Below are 24,192 nucleotides of genomic sequence, written 5' to 3' on the forward strand. Positions count from 1 at the left end.
TCGTATTTTTTCATATTAGTACTAAGTAATTGGTAAATTAATCTTTACAATTATAGGTTCTACTGCAGGTGTCCCTAGCCCCTGAATAAGCTTCATTGAAGTATATCCCTAGTTATATTTGTAAACAGTAATATTAATGCAGCATCATCACACACTTAGCATTTCTCTAGAAAGCCTTTAAAGCATCTGCCCAGTAAATAAAAAAGTTGTGGTACATTTACACCAAGGAATACTATGCAGCAATAAAAAAGAAGGATCTCTTACCCTTTGAGACAGCATGGAGGGACCTGGAGAGTATTATGCTAAGCAAAATAAGCCAGTCAGAGAAAGACAAGTATCACATGATGTCACTCATATGTAGAATCTAATGAACAAAATAAACTAATGAACAAAATAGATCCAGAGACATAGAAGCATAGAATAGACTGACGAATCTCAGAGGGAAGGTGAGGGTGGGGGTGGGTGGGTGGTAACCCAAGAACTTATGAGTGTATGCATAACCTATGGACACAGACAATAGTGTGATGAAGGCCTGGGGAGTGGGAAAGGGTGAGGAAGAGGGGGTCAATGGGGTGGGAGGAAGAAAGGGGACATCTGTAATACTTTAAAGATAAATTTTTTAAAAAAGCATCTGCCTTTATGAAATCAGCTCTTGGCTCTGATTAGCATTATGAATAAGAAGTCATATATCCTCTAGGACTCTCATGTCCCTATTCCTGTTTTTGTGGTATTGTTTAACTTGTTCTCTGTTCCTGAATGTCTTCTAAATTGGTAATTCCATCTAGACACTTGACAAAAGTTTAGTGGTTCTGTTTTGTAAGACAAGAATACTTTATAGGAAATGCTCTATATTACTTCATGAGAATAAAAGTTTATTGTTCATTTTTAATGATGCTGGAATGCATTGGGGGTTCAGGTCTGAGCCCTCCATTTTAAAGTTTCATAATAATCTTTAATTATTATTTTTGGGAATTTAACTAATGTTTTTAGTATCTATTGATAATTTTTGCCTAATTCATTATTTACAACCATTTCTTCTGAATTTATTAGCTGAAATTATCTATGAACAAGAATTTACTTTTTCAAATATTTAGTGCCCCCTGAAATAAGATTATTACATAAAGGCAAGATAAAACTTGCTTTCTTATTATATGTTAGTTTATAACCTCCACTGGAGACTAATGACAGAGTTTTTAAAATGTTATTATTAATTCATAGATTTTTATGTAGTTGATGTGCTCTTTATTCGTTGTGGTAATTCTTCTTGATGCAAGTTGGCTTTTATATCCACATTAAAATATTCTCTAGGCTAATCTTATACATTGTTCATTTCCTGTCCCAGACCTTGCATAACCCTATCTGCAAGGTGTTTTAGTTCCTTTCTGTGGGAAAAGGCTTTTTAGAGGCCACAGTGTGGGTACAGGGAAAGCTTATTGCTGCTAGGCCTTTTCGGTGGACAGACCTTGAACAAACACACATTCTCTCTCTCAGATTTACAAAAAGGCACCATTTTATACTGATATTTCTAATTCCAATGTAAGTTTATAGGGCTTTTACTCTGTGACTTGTATTGTTATCTTTTTTCTCTTTACATTAAAAATTTTGGTTCCTAAGGATATTAACATAATCCCTTGCTTGCTTTGTCCTACAGTATATCTGTACTAGTTTTAAAATAATATCAGTGGATTAGTTCTAACAGTATGACTGAATGCTGTTTTATATTTGTTCTTTATTCTTAGACTGTATTTCCATGGTATATATATAGTAAAAATTCTGTTTTAAAGTTATTTGAAGTAATTTTTTTTTTAATCTTCACCTGAGGATTTATTTTATTTATTTATTTTTTTAGAGAGAGAGTGGAAGGGAAGGGGAGAGACAGAGAGATAAACATTGATGTGAGAGAGACACATCGATTGATTGCCCTCCTGCATGTGCCCCAACCAGGTATTGAGCCTACAACGGAGTTACGTGCCCTTGACTAGAATAGAACCGGGACCCTTTAGTATGCAAGCTGACCCTCTATCCCCTCAACTAAATCGGCTAGGGCTTTACCTAGCCTTTTAAAATTAATATATATGTGATCTCACCCCATGGCAGTACTGTAAAAATTGTCATCATTCCTTTTTAACAGTATCAAAGTACTCCCCAAACCCTCATTCATTGATTTTTGGGTTTTTTTATCAGCTTACTTTAGGAGCCGGTATCTATTAGTGGGAAGGGAAAAAGAAGGCAATAGATGTTTATTAAGCTCTGTGTCATTTTCTCTGTAGGTAGTATAGTTTTTCCTAAAGAGGAGGAAATTGAAATTCAGTAAGGTGTAGTGACATACTCCAGATTACATGGCCAATAAGAGACAGAGCCATACATAGTTCAGGATATAACTCAGGTTAAACTTCATTTCTTTCTCATAGAGCAAGAATAAGTCATCTAGCATTTCAGTGGTTGTAAGGCTCATATTGAGGATTTTTAATGTAATATTTCAAAGGGTCTTGTTTTTTCTAGCTTGTTTTTTTGTTTGTTTGTTTGTTTTTGGGTGGCCCTTAAGAATCTGATTAAAAAATACACACCTCACTTTTTTGTTTTTTAAATAATTTTTGAAAGTTATATTTTTAAATGTACAATATATAAAATGCTTAGTATACAACCAATACTATTAATAAAAAAGGGAATTTTAAAATTATCCAGAATCCAAAACCCTTACTAATCTTTCTATTTAAACTATATAGTTCTTTAAACCAGTTTTCACAAAGGCCAGATTTATTGCATATATTTTCCTTCAATTTTAATCTGAGACGGATGCCTAGATCATCTGTTTATTGTTAATATGGCTGGTTTGCAGTAAGAATAACTATTTCTATTTTTAGATACCTTTTAATATGTGAGGATCAAAAATTCCCTATCTCTTTCTCTTCTCTCAACTATACAAATTCTTTCTCTTAAAAATGTGTTTTCCTAAATTTAACCAAAAAATTTTTTTTCTATTCTAGTTTGGGAATACCTGCTACTGCAATTCAGTTCTTCAAGCACTTTATTTTTGTCGTCCATTTCGGGAAAAAGTTCTAGCATACAAGAGTCAACCTAGGAAGAAGGAGAATCTTCTTACGTGCTTAGCGGATCTGTTCCATAGCATAGCCACCCAGAAGAAAAAGGTTGGAGTAATACCTCCCAAGAAGTTCATAACAAGATTACGAAAAGAAAATGGTAATCCTTTTACTTGAGAAGCTCTCATGTTTCTCCTGATTAGGGCACTAATCTCAGCTATCAAGACCTAAATGGCCTCCCAAAAGCCCTATTTCCAAATAGTATCACACTGGGGTTTAGGGTTTCAACATATAAATTTAATGGGGACACAATGTATGAAGTCCATAATATGATCTGTAAGTGTACAATGATTTTTAAAAATTTAGATTGACTCAGAGTTCAAATTACTGTGTTGTGGAAGTTCTGTGTGGTTAAATACCCATAGCTTTATATGTTTGCTTCTCAAAGCTGGTATAAAAAACAGTGTTTATTATGTTTTAATTGTTAAATATTTTCTGATTTTTTTGTGTTTAGGCAGAGTGAATTGATGCACAATAGACTTCTTAAATACCTCGTTGAATGAGACTAATTCTAGATTAAATATTTCAGACCCATCTCATAAGTTTTGTTTTCATGTTTCTGTACTTTAGAAACTATTTAATAGAAAAGCATTTTTATTATTTTGATGCTGGTGGTATTTTTAAGTATGTTTTGAAATATATTTTTAGCTTTTGATTTTTTCCTGGATAAATATGTAGAGAAGAGCATACAAATCGAAGAGGATTTCATAGGTTATCCATTGCATAACTTCCTTCTGAGATTTTATTTGCTGGTTTGTTTTAAATCTCTGCAAAAATATGTTGCCCATTTCAGTATTTCCACTAATTTTCACTATTTCTCTGTTCTTCTTAAATGTTTCCTTCCATGTATGTTATAAACTTAAGTTTTATATTCTCAGTAGATACTAGCTTCATATTTTTAAACTACTGTCGCCTTATATAACTAATCATTTTTATATCCTTTGGAAAGATTCTGTTTTAATTTTAGTAATGAATTTTTTTTTAATTTTGTGTCACCCAGTCAAAACATAAGAGGACTGTGGCACAGTGCTCCTAAGTGCAGTATGATCAGTCTTGCTCCACACCTCTTATCTTTGATGATGTGAAACTGGCTGAATATTTGAATTATTATATATTTAGTTCCTACTGTGTACCAGGCACTATGCAGAACTAGGGACATAGAAATAAGACAAAGCCTCTTGCCTTGAGGGAGCTGACATTCTAGTGGGGAAGTCAAACAATAAACAGTTTTGTAGTACTAGTAGCCCATTTGCAGGAAGAATCCTGCAAGCGGCCGCTGCCGAGGCGTGCGCGTCTGCCGTTGCTTCTGCCGCGCCTGTACCCACGTGCCGCTGCCGCCTAGCCCACTCCGCCCCCGCTCCGCCCCGCCCCTCCCAGGCTTTCCCTCTGGCAGCCACCTTGCTTTCCGCTTTTCCTCCCTCTTCCTTCTAAATTGTCTTCAGTCTTCACTCCTCCCTCCCTCAGCGTATGCAAATTAACCGCCATCTTTGTTGGGTAATTTGCATTCTCATTCTGATTGGCTGGTGGGCGTGGCTTGGGCGTAGCGAAGGTGCAGTCAATTTGCATATTACTATTTTATTAGGTAGGATAATGTGTCATAGCTGTGCTGAAAAATAAACCAGGGAAAGGGGATGGAGAATGAGGGAGTTGATAAGTGGCATTAGATTAGAGCTTTGAAGTGAGAAACAAGCCATTAGAAGGTCTGAGGCAAAATTGTCTTAAGCAGATAGAACAGAAACTGCAATTGCCCTAAGTGCTGAAAGGACATCAAGAGAATTAGTGTAGCTAGAGTGGAGTAAGATGAAGATAAAGTTAGAGAACGGCAAGCCCTAGACCTTGGGTTTAATTTTGAAAGCCATGGGAAGCCATTGAGGGTTGTGGGCAGATGAGTAGGTGATATGTTCTGGTCTGTGTTAGGGAAAGAGCCCCTGGCTGCTAGGTGGCCACACTGTGGGAATGGGTAGGCTGGGCAACATGAGAAAAAGCAGGGAGACCAGCCAGGGGACTGTTGCAGTGATCTAGGTAAGAAATGAAACCATCTGTTTAAAAGTAGTAACTTCCTCCAGGCTTTCTATTATTTTGGAAGAATTAAAACACAGGTTGGTGATCTAATTATGTTAGCTAGAGTTGACTCAACTGGAGAGTGTGGAATCATTTACGGTGACCCTGAGCATCAGATCAGATGGCATCTACAGCTGTGCTCTGACACTGAATCTTGACATTGTACATAGTTCATATTGTTATTTTGGACCATATTTAGTCTTCTCAGGTCATTTTTAGCTGTTTCAATCCCTGTTCCTTGTTAGTTTGTTCATTCATTCAAAAACTGTCAAGTCCATCTGCTATGTGGCAGGCACTGTTCTAAGTGCTGGGGATACGGCTGTAAATGAGATAGAAAGGGTCTTGGTCTCAAGGATCCTGTATATATGTAATAATGTCAGGTGCTGTGGAGAGAACAAATATAAATTAATATATATTTATTTATTTTTAGGTGTTGGTCTTCCTCAAATGAGGAAATATTAGTTGTTTACAAATAACACTTATTAAACATATTTGAGTAAATAATTTCCCATATTCGTTTCAGTCTTTTTTCTTCAAAAGAGCATGAAAGACATTTTGTGTCATGAAAGCTATTGCTATTTCTGAATTATAAAGAAAACATAACTTACTTATAAGCAGTGACTTTGTTTTCTTTTTTTTGGGCATTAATGTTGCAGCTATATCAGGACTATAAATGCTTATACATTTTATATACATTTATTTAATAATGAAATTGTCTGTCTCTCCCACTAGACTGTCAGTTCCATGATGGAGAGAACCCATTTGTTTTTGCTCACCATTGTATTCCCAGCACATAATCCAGTTCCTGGCACATAGTAGGTGCTTACTAAATATTTGTTGAATGAGTGGATGAATGAATGAATGAATGAGTGAATGAATGAATGAATGAATGAATGTGTTTGTTTAATTTTCCAAAGAAAGTTTGAAATTCACCTTTCCCATTATGCTACTTAGCACAGGAGAAAGAAAACCATGATTTAAAAAATGAAATATAATGTAGTTTACAGGGATTGTCCTGAGGCCATTTAGTTGATGTTTGGTATTATGAAGTGCTGGTTGAGGCTTTTAAAATTGTAGTGGCTGTTCTCAGATAGTGCAAGATTCTGGCATATTCAGTATACTATATTTATAGAAAATACACTATATAGTATTTTAAATATTTCAACAAAACACTTAAAGAGTATTTTCTGGTTTATTTTGCATCTCATTCCTGGCTCTTTAAGTTAGTCAGGGTATTTCTGTGAATATGAAGTCATTGTTCTATGTTAAAAGAACATTCAATAAAAGATGTTTCACTTTTTAAAAAGCAAAAACATTTGCACAGTTTTGCTTTTAAAAAGAACTAATTGCTGAAATTGGTTTGGCTCAGTGGATAGAGCGTCGGCCTGCGGACTGAAGGGTCCCGGGTTCAATTCCGGTCAAGGGCATGTACCTTGGTTGTGGGCACATCCCCAGTGGGGGTTGTGCAAGAGGCAGCTGATCGATGTTTCTCTATCATTGATGTTTCTAACTCTCTATCCCTCTCTCTTCCTCTCTGTAAAAAATCAATAAAATATATTTAAAAAAAAAAAGAACTAGTTATTTTGAAAAACATGCGTATATGTTAAAGTATATTTTTTATCGACCGTAGTGAATTATTCGGCTCTCACCTTAACTAGGCAGTGTTTATAAAATCTTCTTACTGGTCCTCTCCCATAACCCTCCTTTTTTAGATCTCTCTATGACTGACTTTTCCAATTTGTTTCCACTTTTCTTAATTCCCCTAGTCAACTCTAGCATACTTTCCTTCCGGACCTTATATCATTTTTCTTAATTTTCTTAATCCTGAGGGTATGTTTTTATTGATTGTTGTTTTTTTAGAGAGAGGGAGGAAGGGGGGGGGGGAGAGAGAGAGAGAGAGGAGAGAGGAGAGAGAGGTTAGAAACATTGATGGTTACCTCCACTGCAACCTTTTGGTGTAAGGGACAACTGTTCCAACCAACTAAGCTACCAGGCCAGGGCCTTTCAGTCCTTATCTTTTTTGTTTGTTTTGTTAATCCTCACCTGAGGATTTTTCCATTGATTTTTAGAGAGAGTAGAAGGAAGGGAAGAGGAGAGAGGGAGGAAAAGAGAGAGAGAGAAACACACAGAGAGAAAAAAGCATCAACGTGAGAGAGACACATCAGTTGGTTGCCTCCTCCATGCGTCTTGACCTGGGCCAGGGATCAAACCTATAACTCAGGTATGTGGTTTTGACCGGGAATCAAACCCGAGATTCTTCGGTGTGCAGGCCACTGCTCTAACCACTGAGCACACCAACCAGGGCTCAGTACTTTTCCTAATGGGCCTTCTGAGGTGGATTGTTATGTATCTGTCACCTGGGGTAGAGAGTAAGAGAAAGAAAAGCTTTTGATTTTTAAGGGGTTCACGTGCAAGTAAGGAAGCTGCGTAAACACTGAAAGCAGCAAGGTTGGTGCAGGAGTCAGGCTGGACAGAGAAATCATGAGTCAGGCCATCTGTAGGTGAGTAAGGGGAGGTTGGCAGATGACTGCAGAGATAAGAGGGAGAAGGTGGTATGGCCAGATCTTTAGAACTTTTTTTGATTGAGAATGAGTTTTTACATGCAAGTGAGAGTGTGGTTGTTTAAAAGTGGCAGCAGGAAGCTAGAAAATGCAAAAGGTTGAAGAGGTAGGGAGTTTTGAACAGAAAGTGGTTTTTAGAAGGAACAGCATAAAGGATTAGGAAAGAAGAAAGTCCCTAGGCTAAGGAAGGAAATAAGGACAGAGGGAATGAGAGGAGTAGGGAACAGGAGACTGGGGTTGGGGTGAAGTTGTATTTCAGGGATGGAAAATTATTCTAGTAAGAGGCAAGGTTAAAGGCAATTCACTTCTGTTGTTTTAACTTTGGCTTAGACTGATCCAATGGCAGAACCACCTGAGGGTTGCAAGCAGGGCTTGGCTTGGTCTCAGAGAGTTGGGTGGCCAGGAGGTTTTGCAGAGGTGCAGGGTGTCTCAGTGTCAGGGGTAGTGCAGTGACTTCTGTGAGCAGGGGTGGGGAATAGTGTCATAGTGCTTTGGATTTACTGTCCTTTGTGAGCAAAAACCAGTGGACACATGGCATACCAAATTAAAGATCCGTTAGATGTGTAGTCCGTGTAGGCTAAAACAGTAACTTGTAAAACTGTTAAAAATAACTTAGGGAGTTTAAGGCTGATCAAACCCCTCAGGACAAATTTATAGCAGAGAAATGAAGTGTGGCTTCAATTTCGTTCTTAATATTACTGTATTTGATTTGCAATCCAACAGAAAGGTAAGGTTAAATAAATTGCCTATGACATGTGATGATTAGAGGTGGACCCATAATATGAATCCAGTCTTGCATATTAAACATGATATTTGGTCTTTTTGACACCAAAATTAAACTCTTGCTTTATTTTCTTTTCATATAACTCCCCGAGAAATATTTTCACTTGTGCCCATTTTATTTTTACAGTAGCCTTTCAAAGGAAGATGGTATTTCATTTTACAGATAGGAAAATCATGTTTCTTAACCTTTAGAATTTTGTTTCTATAAGTTGATGTGAAGTCCTTTGCCCATTTTGCATTTTCTTTTGTATAAGCTCTTTATATTTAGAGAATATTAAAAATTTTCAGGTTTCACTGTTTATTTTTAACTTTTAAATGATTCCTAATGCATAAACTTAATTTTATGCAGTCATATTTGTAGCTCTTCTAAAATGTGATTTTTGGTATTCGTTTCATCTTAGACTTTCCCTGAATTTTCTTCTAAATTTGTATATTCTTTCATTTAAAAATGTAGTCTTTCTGGAATTTATTAAATGTGCATTGAAGATCTGAAGGTGAAATTTCCTAACTAGGTAATTTCTCAATGCATAGTGTTGACTAAGCTGCAGGTGCTCTGAGTGCAAGGCTCACGCTGTAAGCTTTGTGTGCAGCTTGGTGGAGTTCAACTGCCTGGTCTGAATATTGGCTCTGCCGTTTCCTGGCAGTGTTGAGTTTATCCTCTCTGATCCCATTTCCCTATTTGTAAAATAATGTCAGTAACAATATCATAGGATTCTTAAGATCAAACGAGATTCCACCTCTAAAGTTCTTATTCTTCAATTTTAGGATTGTATAATGTCAAGGACAGGATAGAACACTTACTGTTAGCAACTATCAGTATCCTCTCTAATAAAAGAGTAATATGCAAATTGACCATACCTCCGCTATACCCATAAGCCATGCCTGCAAGCCACGCCCACTAGCCAATCAGGAGTGAATATGCAAATAAACCCAACCAAGATGGCTACAGCCACAGAGAGCAGGAGGGAGGCTTGGGTTTCCCAGGCAACAGAGGAAACCAAGCTTTCTGCCTGCCTTTGCCAGCCTAAGCCTCCACTGAAGGCTACATAGTTTCAATTATAGAAGGTAAACAAATACAAACAGAAATGGCGGCAGCCACGGAGCTGGAAAGAGAGAGAGGTTAGGGTTGCTGCCAGCAATGGAAGAAGCAAAGCTTTCTGCACACCCTGGCTGGCCCAGGCCTCCGTTAAGGCTACAAAGTTTCAATTATAGAAGGATAATAACTCCAACAGAAATGGCTGCCGGCCACGGAGTGAGTAGGAGGCTTGGCTCCGCTCCAGGCTACAAAGTTTCAATTGTAGAAGGTAAATAAATTCCAGATACCAGGGCCTCCACTTGGGTCTCCAGGGAGCGTGGCTGGCCTTCAAACCACCACAGGCCCCTCGCTCAGGCCACCCCACGTCCCAAGGGAACCCCCACCCTGATCCGGGACACCCTTCAGGGCAAACCAGCTGGCCCCCACCCGTGCACCAGGCCTCTATCCTATCTAATAAAAGAGTAATATGCAGATTGATCATCACTCCAACACACAATATGGCTGCCCCAATGTGGTCAAAGATCCTGGCCCCATGTGGACACAAGATGGCCACCACAAGATGGCCAGCAGGGGAGGGCAGTTGGGAGGCACCAGGCCTGCAAGGGAGGGCAGTTGAGAAGGACCAGGCCTGCAGGGGAGGGCAGTTGGAGGCGATCAACCCTTCAGGGGAGGGCAGTTAGGGGTGACCAGGCCGGCAGAGGAGGGAAGTTGGGGGCAAACAGGCTGGCAGGGAAGCAGTTAAGCATCAATCAGGCTGGCATTGGAGTGGTTAGGGGGTGATCAGGCTGGCAGGCAGAAGCGGTTAGGGGCAATCAGGAAGGCAGACAGGCGAGCAGTTGGGAGCCAGCAGTCCTGGATTGTGAGAGGGATGTCCGACTGCCCGTTTAGGCCTGATCCTAAACGGGCAGTCAGACATCCCTCGAGGGATCCCAGATTGAAGCGGGTGCAGGCTGGGCTGAGGGACACACCCCCCCCCCTGTGCACGAATTTCATGCACCAGGCCTCTAGTTTCCATTATAATTATTCATTTGTATAACTGCAGGGAATATTTCCTGGAGTTATAACATCTCACATTTGGAAGAGTCTTTGGAGATTATCTAGATTAAATAGATAATTCTTTATATCATTATTTCTTAAACATCAGTAAACATCAGAGTCACCTGGAAGAGCGTTGGGAAGTCAAGGTTGCAGGCCTCATCTCTGACTGACTTACTAAATCAAAATCTCTGGGATGTATGGCCCAGTCATTTATAATTTTGACATACTTTCCGTGTGATTTTTATGCATTTGGCTTGACAGCGGCAAGAGGTTGTCCACTTTCTTAAAACGTGCCATGTTGTAATATTTGTGGGCTAATAAATTAGATGAGCTAATAGAAAGTTATTGTTTCTTGTCTTCCTAGTACATTAAGTTAAATGTATGAGGATAGGTTTTGCCCTTTCCTCATGGATCAGTTAGTATTTATTTTTAAAGATTCTCATTCATCTTAACTTTATTTCTCCAAATTCAGTCATAATTTTTAGATGTGAAAGATATTTATTTCTTGTAAATTACTAACACTACCAAACATTTTTACTTAGTTCTGATGGAATACTATTCTTTTTTAAAGTTAGCTTTTTAATGAAATTATTAATTCTGAAATAATTTTCTAATATATTTCTATTTTTAGAGCTTTTTGACAACTACATGCAGCAAGATGCCCATGAGTTTTTAAATTACCTACTAAATACAATTGCTGATATATTACAAGAAGAGAGAAAGCAGGAAAAACAAAATGGCCGTCTCCCGAATGGTAACATTGACAGTGAGAACAACAACAGCACACCAGACCCAACATGGGTTCATGAGATTTTTCAGGGAACATTAACTAATGAAACCAGATGTCTTACTTGTGAAACTGTAAGTATATTGTAACAGTTTGTATAGAAAAACATTTAATTCATTATCGTAAAAGTTCTTTGAGGATAAGTATGAGAGATAAACTTGGAAGCTGTAATTCTTAGGTGTAGGATAAATGTTAAAGATGGACTTGTTAGGTGAAAAGAATCCCTCGACATGGAAGCATGGAACGAAGTGCAGAATCTTGGAGGGAAGGTAGAGGAGGGTGGGTGGGTGGGAGGTAATCATGCATACGTATATGCATGGCCCATGGACACAGACAATGGGGGGTGATGAAGGCCTGGGGGCGGGGCAGGGGCGGGGGCGGGCAGGCTGGAGGGAGTCAAGGCGGGGAAAGGGGGACATATGTAATACTTTCAACAATAAATAATTATTTTTAAAACAGAAAAAAAAAAGAATCTCTATACATTTTCATAATACTGCTTTTGTGAACACCTGCAGTGACAGAAAAATACTGCAGAGCTGTTTGATTTTGTTTCATTTCAGAAGGCCATAGACCCTTGTCTGGAAATCATGTATTAGTTCAGCTCATAAGAAACTTAGAGGTCAGGGAGGTATATTATTTTTTTCCTCTTTTACAGTTACATTTATTGTTTAAGGTTGGAGTAAAGACTAAACATACTGTCTTGAAGAGGGAAAATACCCTCTTGCCAAGGCCCCAGTGGCTGGTGAGGAGCATCTTTTCATGTGCTTATTTGCCATCTGTACATCTTCTGTGGTGAGGTGTCTGCACACCTGTTTTTCCTATTTTTAAAATAGGGTTGTTTTCATGTTGTTGAGTTTTAAGAGTTCTTTGTGTACTTTGGATACCACTTCTTTACTAGATATGTCTTTTGCAAATATTTTCTCCCAGTCTGCGGTCTATCTTCTCATTCTTTTAACAATGTCTTTGGCAGATCAGAAGTTTTTAATATTTCAGTTTTAAGATTTTTATATTAGTAGAGTCCAGTTTTTTCCTTCATGGGAATACTGTTGGCGTTCTTGACATGCTTTTGGTGTTGTATCTAACAAGTTTTTACCAAACTCAAGGTCATCTAGATTTTCTCCTATGTTAATCTTTTAGGAGTTTCATAGTTTACATTTTATAATTTGTGAAAGGTGTAAGATCGACGTCTAGATATTTTTCCTTTGCATGTAGATGTCAAGTTGTTCTAACACCATTTGTTTGGAAAAAAAAAATCATAACACACAACAATGAGTGATCTATTGAGTGTTTATGTATTAATTTTTTAAACTATAAATTTGGCATTTGCAGAATGATCATTGTCAATACTGTGACTTTAATTAATGAAGAACATAATAGTAATAAATAAGTAAAATTTCCTTTTCTAAATAAATTTGTATTGGTGAGCCGCTTTCAAGTTAAAGAGGTATGACTAAATGCTTAAATACTGGTACATTAACAGCCTGTGAAGATGTTTTTGAGTTAGAGTAAGGGTATCTTTGGTGGTGTGCTCTGTTCTTTGCTGCAACCATCAGTTAATTGCAGTAATGGCTTTGAGTGGTCAATGTTTGATGTTGGGGATTCAATTCAGTACTCATTTTTATTCAATTTAATCAAATTCAGTTTTTTTCTGAATTAATTGGAGTGACATTGGTTAATAAAATTATATAGTTTCAGTTGTACGATTCTATAATACATCATCTGTACGTTGTATTGTGTATTTACCACCCTAATTCAAGTCTCCTTCCATCATAATTTATACCCTCTTTATCCTCTTCTGCCTGCCCCCTCCCCCTTTCCGTCTCAACTTCAATTATTTTAACATGAGTTTTTTGATGTATCTTATAAAGAAATTTTTTTTTATTGTAACTGAATTCTAAGCTTCAGGAAACATTGACAAATTATTTGAGCAGTATTTCATTTGGAATAGTAGTTGTAAATTAGAGAATTTGGCAGTTGCTTGATGTTTAGTATAATAGAAATTGGTCTGTGTTAGAAGATATATATAACTCAACCTTCTTCATTGAGATAGAAAAGAATTGAATTTGTTTAGTATGTTGAGCAATGAAGTGATAGGTGAGACTGGCAAGGTAGATTTGAGAATCTATGTGGAGGACTTTGGGATGCTCTGCTAAGGACTTTGAAGTTTATTTTGTAGACTGGGGATATTGGGAGATGGGGAGAAAGTTATATCAGCCATCCTTATTAGTGCTCAAATATTTATTAATTTGATTTGTAATGTGTAGATAGTGATCTGTTTACCCATTCTTCACTAGGACCTCCCTGTGGTCTATAATATATATTTGTTGATAGTCTTCCATGAATGAAGGGAATTGAGAATATTTGCTCATAATCTGAGGTGTAATTTTGCAGATTCAGGAGATGTTCATTAGTACCAAACTTCATTTAGTTTTGCACAAATATTTAAATACTAACTATGCCAGGTAAAAGATGGGTAGAGGTTGGGGGAAGATGAATAAGACATGATTTCTGGTCTCAGGATGCTCATAGGGTATTGATGTCCACTCAACAACTAGTCAGGCAGTTCCAGTACAGTGTAAGAGGCCATGGAGCCAGAGAACAGTAGACCTAATCCAGGTAGGAGTGGGAAGCATTTGGGCAAGTTTGGATGGGCTTCCTGGAGAAGGCAGTGCTTGTATGGCAGATTTTAGTGATGCAGTTGTTACTCTCCTAGTTGGTCGGAGGCTGGTTTCTTTCTGTAACAACACCCTCTTCTGGTGTTCTTCTCTGTTTTGTGATGCTTCTTTCTTGCTCTCATTACTTGTCTTTCTTTCTTTCATTTATCCTTTTCAGGTAAGTATCCTCCAGAGTTTCATTTTGGACTGCCTCTCACTCTGTATTGGGAAGGTTATGTTCCATTTCATTACCACCTGTGCTAACGATTTCCCAGTTAGACTTGTTCACTTAGTTTTAGACCTGTATCTCCCACATGCCAGGTCTGACCTCACATTGGGACATAGTAGCCCAACAATAACCAGACATGTTTACAAACACTTAAAAGTTAAGTACTGCCCCACTTAGCAATCACCTGGCACCAACACAATTAATTGTGAACACAAACATAAGTAACTCAGATATATCCAGATGATCCAGAGCATCCTTATGTCAAATTTTTTATGTTACCATAAAAATGAAAATTTAAGATGAAGACTCCTGAGGCAGTGTCTAAGAACCACAAACCTCATTTTGAGAAACATCATACTCCTTCATCTTTATTTCTCTTTGGGCCTGTCTGATCTGATACAAAGCTGATCTTATATACAGCCCTGCCTGATCTGGCTTTAGCCTGCCTCTCCCATACTATCTCTTATCACACTACCCACTTTCCTACAACACCAGGCTAATTATTTTTTAAAATACATCATATTCTCTTTCCTCTGTTACTTGTCTTTCTCCCCCTTCTTCCCCCACTTCTTTCACTGAATCTTTCAAGACCCAGATGAGTTAGCTTACACTGCATACACATACTCCTGTTTACTCATATTTGCACAAGTATCTAATCCTACCTTATAATAGAGAAACATGCAAATTGATCACACCTCCGCTACGCCCACAGCCAATCAGAGCGAACAAGATGGCGATTAATTTGCATATGTGGGCGCTAGTGGCCTGGGTCCAGGAAACATCCTCCGGACCCAGGCCGCTCCTAGCCTGTAGGCCCGTGCTTAGGTCCTGAGCGGCAGGGGTCCCAGAACGCCCCCTGGCCACTCGAAGCCTATGGGTGTAGGCGCCAAGCAACCTGGTGGGCGGGAACATCCCCGCGTCGCTATGTTCCGCCCCGCCCCCAGCAGCTTGCAAAGGCTCCTGCACAAAGCGGTGGTTTGGGACTATGCCCCCAGCCAGGCGCCCAGGACCGGGGGCTGCCGCTGGTCTCTGGGGTATGCCAAGACCCTGGCAGCCACTGCTGTGTGCTGCCCGGGGTCCCTGCAAGCCCCGAGCCTGAGCGCCTGGCTGGGGGCATGGCCCCAAACCGCCGCTTTGTGCAGGAGCCTTTGCAAGCGGTTTGGGGCCACGCCCCCAGCCAGGCGCCCAGGACCGGGGGCTGCCGCTGGCCTCCCGCTGGCCTCCGAGGTGTGCCGAGACCCTGGCGGCCACTGCTGTGTGCTGCCCGGGGTCCCTGCAAGCCCCGAGCCTGAGGCCCATTGTCAGGCTGGCTGCTGGCCTCCCCAAGCCGCTTGCAAAGGCTCCTGCACAAAGCGGCGGTTTGGGGCCACGCCCCCAGCCAGGTACCCAGGACCAGGGGCTGCTGCTGGCCTCCTGGGTTTGCCGAGACCCTGGCGGCCACCGCTGCGTGCTGCCCAGGGTCCCTGCAAGCCTCAAGCCTGGGGCCCATGGTGGGGCTGGCTGCTGGCTTTGGGGCGTTTGGGGACGGGGATGTTCCTGCCCCGCCCCAGAGGCTTTCCAAGCTCCAGCACCAAGTGGCAGATTGTGTCCATGCCCCCAGCCTAGCGCCCTCCACAGGGGGATGGCTGCTGGCCTCTGGGGTGTGCGGAGACCCCGGCAGCCACCACCGGGTGGCAGGGACACGCCCCTAGCCCAGTGGACACAACCCAGGGGCTGCATGAGCTGTAGAGGATACACCTTTTTTAAAAAAATTTTTATTGATTTTTTTTTTTTTACAGAGAAGAGGGGAGAGGGATAGACAGTCAGAAATATCAATGAGAGAGAAACATCCATTAGCTGCCTCCTGCACACTCCCCACGGGAGATGTGCCTCCAACCAAGGTACATGCCGTTAACAGGAATCAAACCTGGGACCCTTCAGTCTGCAGGCCCATGGTCTATCCACTGAGCCAAACCATTTTGAGAGTAAATACCTTTTCTGACAACTCATTGGCTAAGCTCCCTGTAGGCCACCAATTGCAGTGTTCTTGGTAATTTGGGTTATAAGAATCCAAGAAGGTAATCTAGGGTTTTTCCACCACACTCTTGAAGGAAAAAATGAAGGTCCCTTGAGGGGTCCCAGATTGGAGAGACTGCAGGCTGGGCTGAGGAACAACACCCCCCGCTACCCCCCCTCCCTGCCGTGCACGAATTTCGTGCACCGGGCCTCATATATATATATATATATATATATATATATATATATATATATTTATATAATATCACAAGCTAATTACTCTGAGCTTATAACGATGCAGTTGAAACAGAAAAGCATTTATTGGATTGGGTGTATAGTCATTGTGGGTGAGAGACACGGGAACTGAGTCAGGCTTTTCTCCTATTGTATGGTCACCTTGGACATGAAGTCACTGAAGGAGGAAATAGCAAGGAAAATTGATGTCTAAAGTTCGGGTCTAATCCAATTCAAATGAATAAGTAATCATTTTTATAAGGTGATTTGCCCATAATTCAAACAGAATTTTATATTAGATTTTTTTTTTTTTTAGAAATAAAAGGTCATAGATGAAGACTGGGATTTGGCATTTTGGGCTAAATTATTTTCTTAAATGATAAAACAATACAGGTATCATGTCCTTTGCCAAGCATTCTCATTCATTCTTGGCCTGTTTATGTTTTTTAAGAAGTGGTGCATATGGTACAGTTTGTTTCATGCTTTACAAAGACTTTGGAAAATAATGGCATTTCATACAATACTAGCCTTTGCCAGTAAGAGAATCAGTCACAGGTAATGAGAGTTATTTATTCAGTGTTCTTTTAAATAATCCAAATCAAGTCCTTTTCTTTTGAACTTGGGGAAAAAGGATTCTTTATATACATACTACTAATATTAGAATGCATTTAATTATATCATTTTGGAACAGTGGTTTACAAAAAAAAAAAATCAAAGATAATTTCCTGTTTTTTATAGATAAGCAGCAAAGATGAAGATTTTTTAGACCTTTCTGTTGATGTGGAACAAAATACATCAATTACTCACTGTTTAAGGTAAGAGTAGTTATTCATCATGAATTTTAATGAATATCTTTAGAGTATTTCTAAATGAATACATGATTTTCTGGTATAGACAAAATAAATTTATTTTGAATTTTACACAGGGGTTTTAGCAACACAGAAACTCTATGCAGTGAATATAAATACTACTGTGAAGAATGTCGCAGCAAACAGGAAGCACACAAACGGTAATTTTGTGTTTTTGGAATTTTTCAGTGATTCTTTGGCAGTAGATGTTGTCGATGGGCTTTTCTAGCTGAAAGTGATCTATGAAAATTTACACTGAATAAAAATTCTTAATTTTATCACCAACAGTTAAGACTTATTAATTTACTAGATAAATGATAATCAACTGTAACCTCAGTGATTTTTCTGCACTTAATGATCTACACTAATAAAAGAGAAATATGCAAATTAATCATCACTCCACTATACCCACAAGCCACGCCCACAAGCCAATCAGGAGTGAGTATGCAAATTAACCCAACCAAGATGGCAGCTGGCCACAGAGCGAGCAGGAGGCTTGGGTTTCCCCAGCGATGGCGGAAGCCAAGCTTTCCTCCCGCTCTGGCCGGCCCTGGCCTCCGCTCAAGGCTACAAAGTTTCAATTATAGAAGATAAATAAATCCCAACAAAAATGGCTGCTGCCACGGAGCAAGCAGGAGGCTTGGGTTTCCCTGGCAATGGAGGAAGCCAAGCTTCCTGGCCTGCCCTGGCCTCTGCTCAAGGCTACAAAGTTTCAATTATAGAAGATAAATAAATTCCAGATCCCAGGGCCTCTGCTTGGGTTGCTGGGGGGCGTGGCTGGCCCGCAAACCACCACAGGCCCCTCGTCCAGGCTGCCCCACGCCCTACGGGAACCCCTACCCTGATCTGGGACACCCTTCAGGGCAAACCAGCCGGCACCCACCCATGCACCAGGCCTCTATCCTATCTAATAAAAGGGTAATATGCAAATTGACCATCACTCCAACACACAAGATGGCTGCCCCCATGTGGTCAAAGATGGCTGCCCCCATGTGGACACAAGATGGCCACCACAAGATGGCCAGCAGGGGAAGGCAGTTGGGAGGGACCAGGCCTGCAAGGGAGGGCAGTTGGGGGTGATCAAGCCTGCAGGGGAGGACAGTTAGGGGTGACCAGGCTGGCAGAGGAGGGAAGTTGGGGGCGACCGGGCCTGCAGGGAAGGGCAGTTGCGGGGGACCCAGGCCTGCAGGGGAGAGCAGTTGGGGGTGACCAGGCCAGCAGGGGAGGGCAGTTGGGGGGGACCAGGCCTGCAGGGGAGGGCAGTTAGGGGTGACCAGGCCTGCAGGGGAGGGCAGTTAGGGGGCAATCAGGCTGGCAGGGGAGCAGTTAGGCATCAATCAGGCTGGCCGCGGAGTGGTTAGGGGGTGATCAGACTGGCAGGTAGAAGCAGTTAGGGGCAATCAGGAAGGCAGGCAGGTGAGCGGTTGGGAGCCAGCAGTCCTGGATTGTGAGAGGGATATCCAACAGCCCAGTTGGACATCCCTCAAGGGGTCCCAGATTGGAGAGGGTGCACGCTGGGCTGAGGGACCCTCTCCCCCTCCTTCCCCCCCCTGCCGTGCACTGGGCCTCTAGTTGTTTTATAATCATGAACCAGTACAGTTAAAGTATTTGGCTTGGAAGCTTTCTTGATTATGTAAACTTTTTTCTTGGTGAGGTCTAGTTTCTGCAATTCCTACACAGGATTTTGTACCTTCTCATAGTACATCATTCTAAAGATGGTCATCATCCTTGTTATTTTACTCTGTATTTTTAGACAATCTCAGACTCAGAGAAAAGTTCCAAGAAGAGTAGCAAGGATGCTTTTCTATCCTAAACCAGTGATGGCGAACCTCTGACACGCGTGTCAGCACTAAATATTTAGTTTTTGGTTTATTAAATACAATTATATATAACAATTATACATTTATGTTATTTAAACTATCAATATCGTGAAATAATGTTTTTTCCTGAAAGTGACACACTACCCGAGTTATGCTTAGTTTTTGGCGAAGTTTGACACACCAAGCTCAAAAGGTTGCCCATCACTGTCCTAAACCATTTGAAACTAAGGTCCTGGTGTGATGTCATGATCCTGGACATTTTAGTAGCTGTTTCCTACCAGTAGGGAAATTTGCCAATGTACCTTATCCATCCAAGTCAGGAAAAGTAACGCTGACATGTAACTGTTATTGTAGATCTGACTTTAGTATCAGCAGATGTCCCAATAATGCCCTTTTGAGAAAAGAGGATCCAGTCTAGAATCACACATTGCCTTTAGTATTCACGTCCCTTTAGTCTTTCACATTCGGAACCGTTCCTTAGTCTTTTCTTGACTTTAGTAATCTTGGCACTTTTCAAAATTGCGGATTAATAATTACATAGAAAGTCCCTCTTTGGGTTCATCTCATGTTTTCTAAAATTTGGTTTAGGTTATGTATTTGGGGTGGGGAATCTTACAGAAGTGATGCTGTGTTCTTACTGTATCCTGTTGAGTAGCACACGGTTTTGATTTGTCTTCTGTTGGGTTTCCCCAAGACCATTCCTGGATTTGGTAGTTGCTAGAAAGACTCAGCATAACTCTCATGTGCACAGCTAAGATTTATTACAGGGGAAGGTGACAAAGCACATTCAGCAAGGAAAGCTAGGCAAGCTCCCAAGCGTTTTGTCCTTTCTAAAGGAGTCACACTGAAGACACACTTAACCCCTCCAGTGTTCTGCATAAACCATATTGTTTGTCTGAGCAGTTTCACATGGAGACACCTTCTCATTTAGGGAATGGTGGGACTGCTCTCTACATCAGGCATGTCAAACGCACAGCCCACGGGCTGCCTGTGGCCCACAGTGAATATTTTTGCGGCCCACCCGGTATAATGGCATGTAAGAAACATTTTAATAAAAATGTCGTCACTTAATTTTTATAATATCCTGTTATACATAATTATTAATAAGAACCACAACGTTCGCTAATGACTGATTACTATAATCGCGTTGCATTCAATTCTCTTATGCGCCTTACTGGCACAGGAATACCATTTCTCTCCACTAATCCTAGCAGCGAATATTTTAGCAGCCGATTACCACGTCATTAGTCTTGTACTGACTTGTTTGGTGTGCACAACAGGAAATAGTTTGCTTTCGGAGAACAAGAAAAATAGGTTTATTTGCACTATGCTTATTAATTTGTGCAGTTATTCAGTATCTGGTAAGTTAATGTTCAAGAAAAAATATTAATTTTTATTAAAATGTTCTATTATTTTATGTTAACGATTACTCATTTATTTCAGCCCTTTGTATTCAGCATGTCCCTATCAAAATAAACCTACGTTTCTATGAAAATTGAAGCTTTTGTTTTTTTGCGGCCCACATAAACTTAAACCTTGTTTATTTGGCCCGTATTAGCCTTTGAGTTTGACATGCTTGCTCTAAATCCAAGTTCCCAGTAGTTAACATGGACCATTTTTGTATGCAGATCTTTCTTCCGAGGATTGTGTGAGGGCTGATGTATTAACTGTTTTCTTCACACTCCACTACTGATGCTGTTGTCTTTGAACACTTGATTATGGTGATGTCTCCCAGAATTCTCCACTCTAATCTATGCTTCTTCCCATTTGTAATTCATATTTTGTATGAAGGTATTTTGAAATTTTAAATATTCCCATTTCTCATTAAACTTAATTTTTTTGTTTTTCTTTTTTGAAATCTCAGCATGAACTCAAAAGATTTCTATTTTTTTCAGTGGGTTATGATCCATTACCATTTTTATTTCTTTTCATGTTCAGATTATCCCTGATTTGGCTAGTAAGAGCTCCTACCAGCTGACTCCTGTGTCTTTTTTGTTGTTGTTGTAATTTTGTCCCCCTCACATATATATACATGCACAATCCTCTCTCATATAGATGTGTTGCTTACTCTGTGGGCGCTTCTCTACGCCCCACCTGCACAGATGTCTATCTTTTACGGGCCTACTAATGGTTAAACTGAAATGTCCATTAAGGGAAGGGAAAGAACTTAGATTTTTAAATGATTATATTTTTGGACACAGTTTTTTTGGACACAGACTTAATTTATTGATAAGGGAAGTGCTTTGGTAATGGACACTGGTAATCAAAACAGACTACTCAGTATTCCCTTCAAATGTTTGGAGTACCTCAAATAAGTTTGACTAGAGGCATGGGTGCTGATGTTTTAGATTAATCTTGAAAATGTTGTAGAAAGTGCCTAAGACTTTTGGTTAAGGAAGGTAGAGTCAGCTAAAAGGAATGTAACTCAAACTTTATTGATTAAATGGAGGAAAGCCCATCTGTGAGCATAAGCTGGTCTTCATATAGCATGACAAGTAACCATACATGAGTGAGTAATTAGGAATTATCTACAGGGTCAAGCTGTTTGTTTTGAAGATGTGTACATGAGATTTTCTACATTATTTAATGTTAATCTTTTATTAAATTACCTGGGGAATATATTGTCTTTGTACAGAAATTAGAAATGTAGCTAAGTATAAATCACACAAGAATTATTCATGATAACACTTTGCATTTTTGTATAAATCCTAGATATTTTAAGTGCATATGTATGTATGTACACACATAATTTTTGAAATGGAATCAAACTTTATATACAGTTTTGTTACTTTTTTCACTTACTGAATTACAACCATGTCAATGAAAACATCAGTCTTAAGAGGTGCTGTATAGTATTTTTTGTATGGTCATACCTGTCTACCAATCGGCTAAATCTAACAATTTAGATTGTTTCCATTTTTTTCACTGCTTTGATGCACATATTTTGTATGTATACTCACCTTCTCACTCATATATTTTTAGACATATTTTAAAGTATTTCTTGTAGGATAAATTATGTGTAAGTACGTGGAAAGGCACCAATACAAAAATTACGTATTTTCCACTAGGATGGAGTATCAACTCTTCCTTGCCGTGTGATATTGGAGAAGTCTTTTTGGGTCTGAATTGGATTAGTTGATTTCTAAGATCCCTATCATCTCTAAAACTCTGTAGTTTCTGGTCTCAGGATAAGATTGTATTGAATATACAGATCATAGCTCTTATTAAAGAAACAAAAATCAATTTGACTTAAAAATGTTTCCATTTGGATGAAGGACAAAAACCGTATCATTAGTGGAGCCAGAAAAAGCATTTGACAAAATTCAACACCCTTTCATGAGAAAAACACTTAAGAAATTAGGAATAGAATGAACATACCTCAACATAATGAAAGCCATATATGAAAAGCCTACAACCAACATCATACTCAACAGTCAAAAACTAAAAGTTTTTCCTCCAAGATCAGGAACAAGACAAAGATGCCTGCTCTCGTCACTTTTATACAGCACAGTATTGGAAGTCCTAGCTAGAGCAGTTAGGCAAGGAAAAAAGGCTTCCAAATCTGAAAAGTAAAAATAAAATTAACTCTTCACAGATGGCATGAGCTTACATATATATAAATCACTAAATATTTTATATGTTTTTAAAAAAATTGATTTTAGAGAGAGAGGAAAGGGAGAGATAGAAACATCAATGATGAGAAGGAATAATCAATCGGCTGCTTCCTGCACGCCCTCTACTGGGGTGGAGCCTGCAACCCCTGGCTTGTGCCTTGACTGGGAATTGAACTGTGACAGCCTGGTTCATGGGTCCCACTGAGCCACACCAGCCAGGCTGGGATTATTTTCTTGATTTCCTTTTCAGATTTTTCTTTTAAAAAATATTTTTTTTTTCATTGATTTTTTTTTTTTTTTTTTTTTAAAGAAAGAGAGAGAGAGGAAGGGAGAGAGAAACAGCAACAATGAGAAAGAATATCAATTGGCTGCCTCCTGCCTGACCCCTACTGGGGATCAAGCCTGCAACCCGGGCATGTGCCCTGACCAGGAATCAAACCTGTAACCTTTTGGTGCATGGGTCAACACTCAGCCACTGAGCCACACCGGCCAGGTCATCAGTTTTTTTGTTGTTAATGTATAAAAACTGTATTTTGTGCATTGATTTTGTATCCTGTATCTTTGCTGAATTTGTTTTACTAGTTCTAACAAGGTTTTGTTAGATGTTTGATGTTTCTGTCTTTCCCACTCCCTTCTTCTCTGAAATCAATAAATAAAACTTTTTTTAAAAATCCCATTTACAAATCATCAAAAAATACTTAGGGATAAATTTAAACAAAGAAGTGAAAGACCTGTGAAAACTGTGAAATATTGCTGAAAGAAATTAAAGGAGATACATATAAATAAGTGAAACAGTATCCTCTGTTCATGAATTAGAAGACAATATTATTAAAATGGCCATACTGCCCAAAGCAATCTATAGATTCAATGCAATACCTATCAAAATCTCATTGGCGTTTTTTTAAAAAATAGAAAAAAAACATTCAAAATTCATATGGGGAATTTTAAAGGATTCGGAATAACCAAACAATCTTGAGAAAGAAAAACAAAGCTGGAGGCCTCATACCTCCTGATTTTTTAAATACATGTTACAAAGCTACAGTAATCAAAACAGGATGGTACTGACCTGCTCGGTGTGGGTCAGTGGTTGAGGCATCGGCCTGAGCACTGAAGGGTCTCGTGTTCAATTCCCAGTCAAGGGCACGTATCAGTTTCAGGTTCGGTCCCCAGGCCCTGGTTAGGGAGCGTGTGGGAGGCAACTAATCGATGCATCTTTCACATCGATGTCTGTCCCCCCCCCATCCCTCTCTCTTACCCTTTTCCTCTTCCCCTCCTTCCTTTTTTCACTCCCTCCCTCCCCTCTTCTCCCTTCCACTCTCAGAAAAAAAAAAAAAGGGAAAAATATCCTTGGGTGAGGATTAACAACAACAAAACATTGTGGTACTAGCATAAAGATATGTAGACCAATGGAACAGAATAAAGAGCCCAGAA

The 24,192-nt window shown here is 39.6% G+C and overlaps 1 protein-coding gene across 4 annotated transcripts in view; it reads left to right on the forward strand.

Moving 5' to 3' along the window:
* The window catches only part of USP12 (ubiquitin specific peptidase 12), a 119,753-nt gene that overhangs the window by 73,884 nt on the left and 21,677 nt on the right, over positions 1-24,192 (forward strand). Inside the window, exons 1-5 of one of the 4 annotated variants that reach the window (XM_054718746.1) lie at positions 3,112-3,201; positions 5,895-5,977; positions 11,212-11,441; positions 17,218-17,294; positions 17,405-17,488. In XM_054718746.1, coding sequence (XP_054574721.1) covers positions 11,229-11,441; positions 17,218-17,294; positions 17,405-17,488 — 374 coding nt within the window. In that variant the 5' untranslated portion in view covers positions 3,112-3,201; positions 5,895-5,977; positions 11,212-11,228. Of the gene's footprint in view, positions 1-2,987; positions 3,202-5,894; positions 5,978-11,211; positions 11,442-17,217; positions 17,295-17,404; positions 17,489-24,192 lie in introns of those variants that run through there. The other 3 variants (XM_054718743.1, XM_054718744.1, XM_054718747.1) reach the window with 3 other exon arrangements.

Source organism: Eptesicus fuscus, chromosome 7 (genome assembly GCF_027574615.1).
Source record: "Eptesicus fuscus isolate TK198812 chromosome 7, DD_ASM_mEF_20220401, whole genome shotgun sequence".
Classification (NCBI taxonomy): Eukaryota; Metazoa; Chordata; class Mammalia; order Chiroptera; family Vespertilionidae; genus Eptesicus; species Eptesicus fuscus.